Source organism: Prionailurus viverrinus, chromosome A3, assembly GCF_022837055.1.
Source record: "Prionailurus viverrinus isolate Anna chromosome A3, UM_Priviv_1.0, whole genome shotgun sequence".
NCBI classification, from domain to species: domain Eukaryota; kingdom Metazoa; phylum Chordata; class Mammalia; order Carnivora; family Felidae; genus Prionailurus; species Prionailurus viverrinus.
Window position 1 is genome coordinate 82203961 of NC_062563.1, and position 13140 is coordinate 82217100.

Genomic DNA, 13140 nt, shown 5'->3' on the forward strand with positions numbered 1-13140 from the left:
TTGTGTTTTCTGTAACTATCACTTTAAGTCTGAATGTCCTCCTTAAGATCTCCTAAATTGCGAAATCCAAAGAAACTTCTCAGTGTGCAAACTGATCTATCATTACCAACAACTAACTGATGACCAAAACCTGTGCTTTGATCTCTAACTTATCTCTCAAATGCCTAAATTCTTTTCCATCTTCATTTTAACTGCTTTTGGGGCCACATGATTTCTCACTTGTATTACTTCAATAGCCTTTTACTATCTCTTTGTCTCCAATTTTACCATCTTCCTTAAATTTATCTTCTACAACTATTTTCACAGTGAAATGTATAATCATAAATCTGATCATGTCTGGTTAAAAATATTTTGTGGCTCTGTACTGCTTTTAGAAAAGAAAAATTCCTTAACATGGCATATAAGGCACTTCATATTAGGGCCAACTCCGCTGCCCACTTCTTCAGCCTCATATCTTGCTCCCAGAAGAGCCAATATACCCAACTCTTGTAGTTTCTTGAAGATGCTCTGTTCTCTCTTGACTCTACTGCTTTGCTTTTACTGTTCCCTCTTCCTAGAAGGCCTTTTCTCCACATAAATCTTTCTTAACAGCTACTTTAAAACACAGGCAATCATCAACTCTAGGAAGTTTTCTAAGGCTTAACAAATCAGGAGCTCTATACAATCTTACCACACTGAACTTACTGCTTGATATACAGTATTGCAACCTTACTCAGGAGACTTTCAGCTTCTTGAGGACAAGTGTTCTTTCTTATTCAACTATTATTAAGCAACAAGCAAAGTACCAAGCACCCAGATGTTAAATAAATATTTGTTGAAGTGAAGGATAACACTATGAGCCCCATGATTTTTCTTTCTCAAAAACTTTTGAAAAAGATTATGATCACAGGCTATAAATATTTCACTAGAAATAAAAGATCCCCAAATTAAGATTTTGTTTGTTGATATTTACACTGTGCTACAAATACCACATATTCATCTATATATTTTCTACAAATAGCACATATTCATACCATGAGTATGTAAGAGAGTCCTGTCAAAAGTATCTTTAGGAGGACAAATATTCTTGCATCTCTCATGAGTCTTCTCTTTCTATAAAAAGACAAATAACAAAATAAATGCTATGTAGCAATATGAAAGCATCAAAATATTTCACAAAAGAATATACCAAATTAGTTGTACAAATTTTAATATGAAATCACTAACCTCTTGAACTTAAACAAGTATGCTTAATAAACCAAATATGAACTCTTTGAACACCTATATGCTTATTTATACCCATCCCATTTTATATAATTATAGTAAAACCTCCATAAATTTGGAATGAAGTGGGGGTACAAATGAAAGATCCTTATTTACATAACAGAAATCAATTGAGAATAACTTTTTAAAACAAGGAAGGAAATGTGAAAACCTATATACCTAAGATAGAAAGATAGGTATCAGTTAACCCTTTGTGACTCAAGGAAAAAGAAACCTCACTGACTTTAGATTAGATGATCACTAACAATTCTATCTTTTCAGAGACACCATAAATAGTACACATAGGGAAGTGGAGTATGATAAGGAAAAAATACTGAGCTGGTAGTGTTCAGACCTCTGATAGCAACTGTGGCAGAAACTACAGGATTGTCTTCAAACATGGTTATACATTTTGCAGTCCTACCCACAACGAATAAGAGTTCCTATTAGCCTATATTCTTGCCAGCATTTGGTGCTATCAGTGTTTCAATTTCTGATAGATTTCAGTTCTCATAGATTTCAATTTCAAATTCTGATAGATGTGTAGTGGCATCTCATTGTTATTTTAATTTGCAATTCCCTAATGACATATGAGCATCTTTTCATATGCTTATTTGACATCTATAAGTATTCTTTTATGAGATGCCTGTTCAGATCTTTCACCCATTTTTTTTATTGTGGCAAAATATACATAAAACTTTTCACTTAAAACGTGATTATTAGTGATATTGACTATCTTTTCACATGCTTATTGGTCATTTGTACATCTTCTTTGGAGAAATGTTCATTCAAGTCCTTTTCCCATTTTTCAGTTGGGTTGTTTCTTATTGTTGAGTTTTAAGAGTTATTTGTACATTTTGGATACGGATCCTTTATCATATATGTGTTTTGAAAACATTTTCTCCCAGTGTCTAGCTTGTATTCTTTCTTTTAATGGTCTTGCACAGAGTGGAAGTTTTAAATTTTAACTAAGTCCAACTTGTCAATTTTTTTCTTTCATGGATTGTACTTTTGATGCCATTATCTAAAAAGTCATCACCAAACTCAAAGTCATGTATTTTTCTCCTATGTAATCTTCTAGTTTTACAGTTTTGCATTTTACATTTAGGTCTATGATCCATTTTGTGCTAATTTCTGTGAAAGGTGTGGGTAGTCTGTGTCTAGATTCTTTTTATTTATTTATTTATTTATTGCATGTGGATATCTAGGTGTTCCAGCACCATTTATTCAAAAGACTATGGAAATGCCTTTGCACCTCTATCAAAAATCAGTTGACGATATTTGTGTAGGTCTATTTCTGAGCTCTCTTCTGTTCCTTTGGTCTGTATATCTATTCTTTCACAAATACTACACTGTCTATATTACTATATCTTCACGGTAAGTCGTGAAGTCAATTAGTGTCAGTCTTCCAACTTGGTTCTTCAATACTTTGTTAGCTATTCTCTTTTCCCTTTCTTTATAAACTTTGGAATTTGTTTCTTGGTATCTACAAAATAAATTGCTGGAATTTTAACTGAGCTTGCGTTGAATCTATAGGCCAAGTTGGGAAGAACATTTTGACAATACTGAGTCTTCCTATCCACATAAATGGAATCTCTATTTAGATCTTCACTGATTCCTTTCATCAGTTTTGTAATTATCCTCATATAGATCATATTCTGTTAGATTTATACCTAAGTATTTCATTTTCTTTGGTGCTAATGTAAATGGTGCTGTGCTAATTTCAAATTCTAATTGTCCATCAGTAGCATATAAGAAAGCAATTTACTTTTGTAATATTAGCCTTGTATCCTGCAACTTTGGTATAATCGCTTATTAGTTACAGGAGTTTCTTTACTGACTCTTTGGGATTTTCTACATAGACAATCATGATATCAGTGAATAAAGACAGTTTCCAGTGTATATACCTTTTACTACCTTTTCTTGTCTCATTGTGTAGAGTTTCCAGTATGATGTCAAAAGGAGTGGTAAGAACAGACATCCTTAGCTTGTTCCTGATCTTAAGTAGGAAAGCATCTAGTTTCTCACTATTAGTTGTAGGGTTTTTGTAGATACTATCAAGTTGAATTTGTTTCCCTTGGGGCACTTGGGTGGCTCAGTCAGTTAAGCGTCTGACTGGCTCAGGCCATGATCTCACAGTTGATGAGTTTGAACCCCACATCAGACTCTGTGCTGACAGCTCAAAGCCTGGAGCCTGCTTTGGATTCTGTGTCTCCCTCTCTCCCTGCTCTCCCCTGCTCGTGCTCTGTCTCTCTCTCAAAAATAAACATTAAAAAAAATTAAAAAAATGAAAATAAAAAGTTCCCCTATATTCCCAGTTTGCTGCATTTTTATCATGAATGGGTACTGAGTTTTATCAAATGTTTTCTCTGTATCTATTGATATGAACATACGACTTTTCTTCTTCAGCCTGTTAATTTATGGATTACACTAATTGCTTTTTGAATATTGGATCAACCTTACATATCTGGAATAAATCCCACTTAGTTATGGTATAGAATTCTTTTTATACATTGTTGGGTTTGATTTTCCAATATTTTGTTAAGGACTTTTGCAACTATGTTCATGAGAGACAGTGGTCTGTAGTTTTCCTTTTTCATAATGTTTTTGTCTAATTTCAATATTAGGTTAATGCTGCATACATAAGTTAGAAAGTATCCCCTTTGCTTCCATTTCCTGGAATAGATCATAAAGAACTGGTATAACTTCTTGCTTTAATGGTTGGTACAATTCACCAGTGAACTCATCTGGCCCTGGCGTTTTCTATTTTGAAAAACTATTATTGATTCAATTTCTTTAATAAGTATAGATTTATTCAGACAGAATTTGTGGGCATACAGTTTGTTCATAATATTATTTTACTATCTTTTTAATGTCCATGAGATCATTAGTGATATGACCTCTTTCATTTCTAGTACTAATAATTTATGTCTTTTTTTTTTTAATTAACTTGGCCAATTATCAAGTTTATTGATCTTCTCAAAGAAACAGCTTTCAGTTTTATTGATTCTGTTGATTTCCATTTTTCAATTTCACTGATTTCTGGTCTAATTTTTATTATTTCTTTTCTTGTTTTGTTTTATTGTAAGATACTTGACACATGATGTCATTAGTTTCAGGTACAAACACAGTGATTCACCTTCTGCTAACTTAGAATATCATTTGTTCTTTTTGTCTCCTGTGGTAAAAGCTTAGATTATTAATTTTAGATTTATTTCTTCACTAATATACGCATTCAAAACTATTAAATTTCCCTCTAAGCAATGCTTTCACTAACCCACACATTTTGATACATTTCTATCAACTTTTCCTTAAGCTCACTGATTCTTTTCTCTGACATTTCATGTCTGGTGATGAATCCATCAAAGGCATTCTTCATTTCTGCTGTTTTCTATTTCTAGAATTTCCTTTTGATTCTTATTGTTTGCATCTCTTTGCTTACATTACCCATCTATTCTTACATGTTATCTACCTTTTCCATTAAGGTCTTAGTATATTAACCATAGTTGTTTTAAATTCCCAGTCTGAGAATTCCAACATTGTTGCCATCTGAGTCTCATTCTAGTACTTGCTCTTTAAACTGTGGGGTTTAAAGAATTATACTATAATTCTCTGTTGAATGCCAGATATGATGTACTGGATAAAAGGAACTGAGGTAAACAGGCATTTTGTGTGAGATTTATGTTTATCTGGCTAGGAATGAGGCTGTATTTACTGTTTGCTGTAGCTGCAGATGTTAGAGGCTAAAATTTCCTCTGGTGTCCTTGTTTTTGTCTCCCTTGCTGTCTTTTTTTGTTGTTGTTGTTTAATGTTTATTTATTTACTTTGAGACAGAGAGAGAGCAAATGGGGGAGGAGCAGAGAGAGAATCCCAAGCAGGTTCGTGCTGTCAGCACAGAGCTTGACACGGGGCTCGAACTCACAAATCATGAGATCATGACCTGAGAGTTGGACACTTAACAACCTGAGCCACCCAGGTGCCCCTCCTTTGCTGCCTTTACAGATTTCTTAAATATTAAGTCTGAGACATTATTAAGACAATATTAAGTCTTTTAGTTGTATTCCCTTATTATACAGGTGCCCTATTGATATGGTGGGAAGATGTGCGAGGAAGGGAAGCATTCCAGAGTTCTGTGATTAGGCCTTTGTCTTTTAGTGAGTTTGTGCCCCTGGGCTGTTACCTTCAAAAAGCCTCTAAGTTGTTGATTTTCAGTTTTTTCAGATTTTTTCTTGTGAGAACAGGAGTAGAAGCTTCCAAGCTCCTTCTAAGCTGAACCAGAAGTATTTTTAACTTTTTAAGAAATGGCTAAACTGTTTTCCAAAAGGGTTTGTACCACTCTAAATTCCCACCAACAGTATGTGAGAGTTACTCCACCAGGGCTGGCAATAGGGTGAGGCAAGCAAGGAGCCTAGGGTACAATATTTAAAGAGGTACCTACTCTTAGATTCTCATGCCCCTTCATATTTTACATCTCAGGCACCTTGCCAGCCTCATCCTAATACTCACCCTATCCTTCATATCTTCACCAAAATATGAAAGAATATGTGTAGACATGGTATTTTTTTTCCTTAAATATTTGGTAGAAATCAACAGTGAAGCCATGAGTGCTTGAGTTTGCTTCTTGAAAAGGTATTTAACATCAATTTCCTTAATAAGTATAAGGCTATTCATGTTATCTATTTCTTCTTGAGTGAGATTTGGTCATTTGTGTCATTCAACAAATATGTCAGTTACTCTAACTTGTTAAGTTTATTGGCATAAAATTGTTCAAATTAGTCTTGTAACCACTGTAGAATCTGTAGTGATGTCATCACTCTCATTCTTGTTATTGGTGATTATGTTTTTTCTTCCTGGATCAGCATTGCTTATAGGTCTGCCAATTTTTTTTTTAAGTTTTTTTTTTTTAACGTTTATTCATTTTTGAGAGACAGAGAGAGACAGAGTGTGAGCAGGGGAGGGGCAGAGAGAGGGAGACACAGAATTTGAAACAGGCTCCAGGCTCTGTCTGAGCTGTCAGCCCAGAGCCTGACACAGGGCTCGAACTCACAAACTGCAAGATCGTGACCTGAGCTGAAGTCGGACACTAAACCGACTGAGCCACCCAGGCGCCCCTGTCTGCCAAATTTATCGATCTTCTCAAAGAATCAGCTTAGGGTTTCACTGATTTTTCTCTACTGTTTCTCTACTTTCTAGTTCACTGATTTTGACTTTGATGTTTCTTTCTTCTGCTTATTTTGGTTTAAATTTGTTCTTGTGGTAGCTTTTTAAAGTGGAAGTTGAGGTCACTAATTTGAGACTATTCTTCTTGTCTAATATATGCATCTACTGCTATAAATTGTTCCCTAAGTACCGCCAGAGTAGCATGCCACAAATTCTGATATGTTGTGTTTTTATTTCCACTCAGTTCAAACAAGAGCTGCCTTTGGAACAACGTAGGGGCTAGGGACACCAATGTCCAATAATCAAAAATCCAAGTATAACTTTTAACTCTCCAAACACTTAACTACCAACTACTGTGGACCAGAAGCCTTAACAGTAACAAAAAGTCAATTAACACATATTTTGTATATTACACATTACATATTATTTCTTAAAATAATCTAGAAAAAAAATGTTACTAAGAAAATCATAAGGAAGGGGCGCCTGAGTGGCTCAGTCAGTTGGGCATCCAATTTTGGCTCAGGTCATGATCTTGTGGTTCCTGAGTTTGAGCCCTGGGTCGGGCTCTGTGCTGGCAGCTCGGAGCCTAGAGCCTGCTTTGGATTCTTGTCTCCCTCTTTCTCTGTCCCTCCCCTGGCTCATGCTGTCTCTGTCTCTCTCTCTCTCTCAAAGATAAACATTAAAAAAAAAAAAGTTTGTTTTTAAAAAAAGAAAATCATAAGGAAAATACATTTACAGTACTGTGACTGTACTTATCAAAAAAATCTGCATATAAGTGGATCTGCATGGTTCAAACCAAGTTGTTCAAGGATCAATGGTTCTAATTTCCTTTTCCTCTTCAACCCACATTTTTATTTAGAAGTGTTAATTTTGGTTTCCAAGTATTTGTGGATTTTCCACACACTTTTCTGTCAATAATTTCTAATTTAATTCTATTGTGGTCAAAGAATATACTTTGTATGACTTGAAGACTTTTAAATGTATTAACATTTGTCTTATGGTTCAGATTATGTTGATAAATGTTCCAGGAACACTTCAGAAGAAAATGTATTCTTCTGTGTTGGGTGGAATGTTGTTTCAATGTGTTCTTTCAAAGTCAATTCAGGTTGATTGACAGTGCTGTCATTGAGCACTTGTTATTGAGAGACAAGTATTAAAATCCCCAACCAGAATTGTGAATTCATCCATTTCCCCCATAAAAACCAGAATTGTGAATTCATCCATTTCCCCTATAAAATTCCTACTTTCTGTTTCATATATTTTGAAGCTCTGTTTTTACAGACTAAATGTTTAGAAATATATCCTCTTGATTAACTTAACACTTTTATCATTATAAAATAATCGCTACCCCTAGGATAGTCTTTGCTTGGAAATCTGCTTTGGTTGGTATTAATATAGCCATTCCAGCTTTCTTTTGACTGGTGTTAGCATGGTATATCTTTTTCCATCGTTTTACTTTTCAAATGTTCTGTGTCTCTGTATTTAAAGTACACTTCTTATCGGCAGCATACAGTTGGGTCTCGCTTTTTCATCCAATCTCACAACCTCTGACTTGTAATCAGGGTGCTTAAACATTTACATTTAATATGATTATTGACAGGGTTAGGTTTAGGTCTATCATCTTTAAGTTTTTCTTTTTTCTCATCCATTCTTTGCTCCCTTTTTGCCCTTTTTCTGCCTTTGTTTGCATTGAGAATTTTTTTCATTTCATGTTATCTCTTCTGTTGGCTTATTAGCTATAATACTTTGTTATTTTAGTGGTTGCTTAAGGGTTTATTGTTCATAATCCTTGTTAGAAATGTAAGCTTTTTAATGGAGAGAAATAGTGTGTTTTGGTCTCTGTTGTATCCCTAGTGTTTAGAACAGTGCCTGGCACATGGAAGGCATTCAATAAATATTTGATCAATAAATGGATAAATAGAGAAGCCAAATGGTAGGTTATGGGGCATGAGATTACAAACCATCAAAAAGAAGGCATATTAAAGCTCATCCACTTAACAACATCCAGACAGCTATGATTGTTGAAAACAACACAAAAACTTGGGGCACCTGGGTGGCTCAGTTGATTAAGCATCAGACTCTTGTCTCAGCCCAGGTCTTGATCTCAGTGTCATGAGTTCAAGCCTCATGTTGCACTCCACACTAGGTAGGCATGGAGCCTACTTTAAAAAAAAAAAAAAGAGGAACACAAAAACTCTAGACAGCATATGTGAATATACATTATATAAAAGTAAATAATATTTACAGGTGCTGTACAAAAATAGTAGGTAGTACTAAAAATTAACCAGATACTGTATAGTACTGATGCCAATAATGTAATCATATTTAGCCTATTTCCAAATCATAAAAGGAACAAAGTAATCAAGTGAAATGAAGTCAGCTAAATGCAAATTAGGCTTGCTAATGAAAAAAGTATAAAAAGGGATATTATAAAAATATAAATATCCTCTCTTCTACATATAATATAAAACGTGATCACTATAGTTAATAACACTGTATTGCATATTTGAAAGTTCCTAGGAAAGATTTTTAAAATCCTCATCACGGAAAAAAAAAAAAATTTTGTAACTATGTATGGTGACAGAGGTTAACTAGACTTATGGTGACCATTTTGCAATATATATAAATATCAAATCATTATGTTGTACACTTGAAACTATTATAATGTTATATGGCAATTATATTTCAGTAAAGAAAGAAGTTTTAATATCCCCTGTTCCATTTTAAAAGTGAGTTTCTTAAAAAACTAAAATGGTAACCAAAATTATATTGAAAATACTCACTAAAAATGAATAACAAGCCATCTCAAACTTAGGACCACTCGCCCAGAACTGAATGTAGAGCAATATATTATGTCTAAAGGTATCAAGACTATCTGCCAGAGCTAGCATGCTCTATTAAATTCTTTGTGGTAAATAAGAAACAAAGAAACAGTTCTATTCTGCTCATTTCTTAAACTTCACAAATCATCTGGGTTTTACTGGCCTAACAGAACAATTTTCTCCTTGGGAGGCAGGGTGGGTTGCATGTTGAATCTTAGCACTATTAGAAAAGTATAAATGTGAAAAATCACTCCAGTAAGAGAAATATATTTACATATATCTAAGCAAAGAATTAAATACAACCCAGGACAGTAGAATGAATATAGACAGAAAAGAATACTGTAAGCTCATCAAAGATTATTGGTCAAAAATCTATAATAAATCAAACTAAAGATCTTTCTATCCCTTTTGACCTGACTTCAAGATTAGATATTACCTGAGAGATTTCCTGTTGATACACTGTAAAATGTTCCTTGCTGATCTGTGGGAGGTAGAATGAAGGTATGACTTCAGTGTCCACAAAGTCCAATCCCCATGTTTTTGTGAAGAAGTCAGATTCTCTTTTTGCTAATCTAGGATCATTTAATGCTGCTGGGAGGTTTACTTTGGAATGATATATAGTCCATCTATGTTGATCTGTAACTAGAGATGGGGTAACACATAAACTATTTGAATCACCTGCAAAAAGTAAACAAGAAAACTCTGTAAACTAAGTTCTACATTTGAAAGTACATCCTAGAAAAATAAAAATTGCTTAGTTTCTGCTCTATGCCAAGGCACCAAAATCTCTCTTTTATAACAAACGTTTTAATGAAAATCAACCTGATTAAATAAACTTCAGCTTTCAGCATCAATTGCCAAGGGAAGGAAAAGCATGTAAAAGATAAAGAATACGCAAAATTTGAGAGTTGTATTTGCATCACGGGGTGGATCATAAAGAAAGTCTTTCATTAGTTCCTTTCCTTAATGTACAATTTCTCTTTTTTCAACATCAAAACTCTTCTACCTTTTTATTATATATATTCTATCCTTTAATACTCCGTATTTTTCACAGGTTTACCTCTTTTCTGTTGTATTATGGCAGACACACCTGGTTCTAATATCCTTTGTTTGGCTTATGATTAGATGCCAGAAATGCTGCTGTGGCATTAATCATAGAGGAAACAAAAATATATAGTCAATTCTTGTTATTCATGGTAGTTTTGTTCTATAAAGTCATGGTAACAATTAGCAAATACGGAACCACTATTCCTAGGGGAAATAGAGGGATAGGTACCTCCAAGCCTCTGTTCACAAAATTTTCATCAACCAATCAATAAATAATCTTCTTCTGTGTTTCTGTTTAAAGACACCTTATTTAATATATATTGTTCATTCATTAACACTGAACTCATGGCTCACACCACTGTAATTCATACCTGAATCAATTTTCTTCATTAGTGCATACATTGCAGTCTTTTTGTGCTTAGAAACACTAGAAAGCACTTCAGCCCTACATCTGGTAACCATTTTTAAACAGCAAAAGCACCAATAAAAAGCTCAAAAATGCAAAAAATGTGGCACTGTTTAGATCACAAAAAAAGATACTTGTTTATAGCATGAGAGCTAAGACAAGAAGGCAAAGTGTTGCCTTGTTCAACCTTAGGTAGGTACATGTGCATCAGGCAATTCAAATTTTTCATTCCTCTGCAAATGGCTGCAAATAATGACAAAAGTACCACAAGTATTGATTTTAGGGTTACAAATAAATTTCAGGGATCAGGCAAACTTACAAACACAGAATCCACAAATAATAAGAATTGACTATACTATGTTTAACTAAAAAGCTTCAAATCTCCAGCTTCCATTTTCAAAACTTTTTTTTCCGTTTATGCAAGTAATTTCTTCTATGGAAATGCATGAAAAGAACTATATTCCAATTTTCCAATCAACTTCCAAATTATCTATCTCTTTAGTTTTAACACTATAAAATCTATTCTTTTAAGTATAGCTGACCTTTGAACAATGGAAGGATTAGGGGTACAGACCATTCCCCTCCCCATGTAGTCAAAAATCCACATCTAACTTCAACTCTGCCAAACTTTACTAATAGCCTACTGTTGACTGGAAGCCCTACAGATAACATAAATAGTCAATTAACATATTCTGTATGTTATATATATTATATACTATATCCTTACAAATAAAGTAAGCTAGAGGAAAGAAAATATTACTAAGAAATCCATAAGGAGAAAATATAGTTATAGTACTGTACTGTATTTATAAAAAAAAAAGCTACATATAAGTGGACTCATGTAGTTCAAACCCCATGTTGTTCAAGGGTCAACTGTATACAGAATCTGACTACTCATTTAAAGAGAATACAAACCCTCAGGAAAAATCTTCAAACCAACGAACAGAAAAAGGCCTTACCTGTGGGCTCCTTGGGACATACATCTGGCAGTGACTGCACAGGTCGAATGTGTTTTGTTGGATCTACCTCTTTTTTAAAGAAAACATCTCTGCTGCTTCCTTGAGGCACTGGTGAAGAACTGTGGCTTGAAGCCATTGCATAAAATCACCACTCAACTGAAAATAAGTAACAAGTAATAATCAAGATACTTAACACAAATCAAAATTCATCTGTAAGTATTATGCATGTCTCACACTTTCTCTGAAAAGGATACATTATCCAAAAATCCCTCAAGGTATAAGTATACAATTTGAATACTATTAACTGTATCACTCATAATTAGTTACTAAGAAAGTTATTTGTCCTTGTTTGAGAAGTATTCTCCCGGAAGTGAAACATCTTCAGTCTTTTATCCAAAGTGCAAAATAGATACCAAAGCTGTAACCAATTATATATTAAAGATGAAAACATCCATTCATTCAGCGAGCATACAGTAATTATGCATTATAAGCAAATGGGTTTTTGAAGTCTGACTGCAGAAATTCTTCACTTACCAGCAGTATAACCTCAAGGAAATTTACTTAACCTTTGTGTACCTTACCTCATTTGTAAAAATGGACATGAAAAGAGCTCCCATTTCACAAACATTTTGTAAGAGTAAAAGGAATGGATGTATATATAAAGCATTTAAAACAACGTTCGTCTCAAAAGTTAGTGTTTATAAATGTTAGTTACCGTCACAATTATTACGACTAAGTGACAACCGTTATCAATTATAAAAGAAGTATTACTCTCCAAGGTGTCTGCAATTACATTAAGTAATGACAACAATCAAAACGCTAAGCAAAACACAGGTTAACCTATGTCTACATTGTTCACTAGGTCCTAAAAGAATTTGTGGGGCAAGACAACATAACGTAGGCTACAGTTTCAGGTAAAACTTTACAAATGAAGCAGTACATAACCTGGATACTGAAGAGCAGATAATCTTATAGTGCAGAGTATACATATCAAATAACAGGTATTCAATAAACATTTTTCAATGAAGGAATAAATAAATGAACATAAACAGAAGTTTACAGCTGAAAGGGAACTTAGAGAGATCATCTAGTCTAAGTTTCCTCATACTGGAGATAAGTATAGCAAGGCTCAGAAAGACTAGGGGGTTTACAAAGACACATGGGTTTTAACAAAAAAAAAAAAAAAAAAAAAGCCTACTCAGGAAATCTGGTGAATATACTAAGGGTAAGAAATAAAGAGCAGAGACAAAGCTGAGAATGGTGACAAAAAATTAATCTACTCTAACTCTCCCCTAGTTTAGTGGAAAGCTAAAACTGACATTTCCTAGACTTCTTTGGGTTTTTTTAAATTTTTTATTAGTTTTCTTTATTTTTGTGAGACAGGGAGAGACAAAGCGTGTGGGGGGGAGGGGCAGAGAGAGAGGGAGACACAGAATTGGAAGCAGGCTCCAGGCTCTGAGCTGTCAGCACAGAGAGAGCCCGATGCGGGGCCAGAACTCACGAA

General features: G+C 34.1%; 1 protein-coding gene across 7 annotated transcripts in view; it reads right to left on the minus strand.

The window, feature by feature from the left end:
- Positions 1–13140, minus strand: part of VPS54 (VPS54 subunit of GARP complex) — an 88599-nt gene that overhangs the window by 59013 nt on the left and 16446 nt on the right. For 3 of the 7 annotated variants that reach the window (XM_047852284.1, XM_047852282.1, XM_047852283.1), the window contains exons 2-4: positions 11637–11792; positions 9661–9902; positions 1014–1092 (exon numbers count right to left, since the gene is read on the minus strand). In XM_047852284.1, the coding sequence (XP_047708240.1) occupies positions 1014–1092; positions 9661–9902; positions 11637–11772 (457 nt within the window). In that variant the 5' untranslated portion in view covers positions 11773–11792. Of the gene's footprint in view, positions 1–1013; positions 1093–9660; positions 9903–11636; positions 13039–13140 lie in introns of those variants that run through there. The other 4 variants (XR_007150824.1, XM_047852286.1, XM_047852287.1 and 1 more) reach the window with 3 other exon arrangements.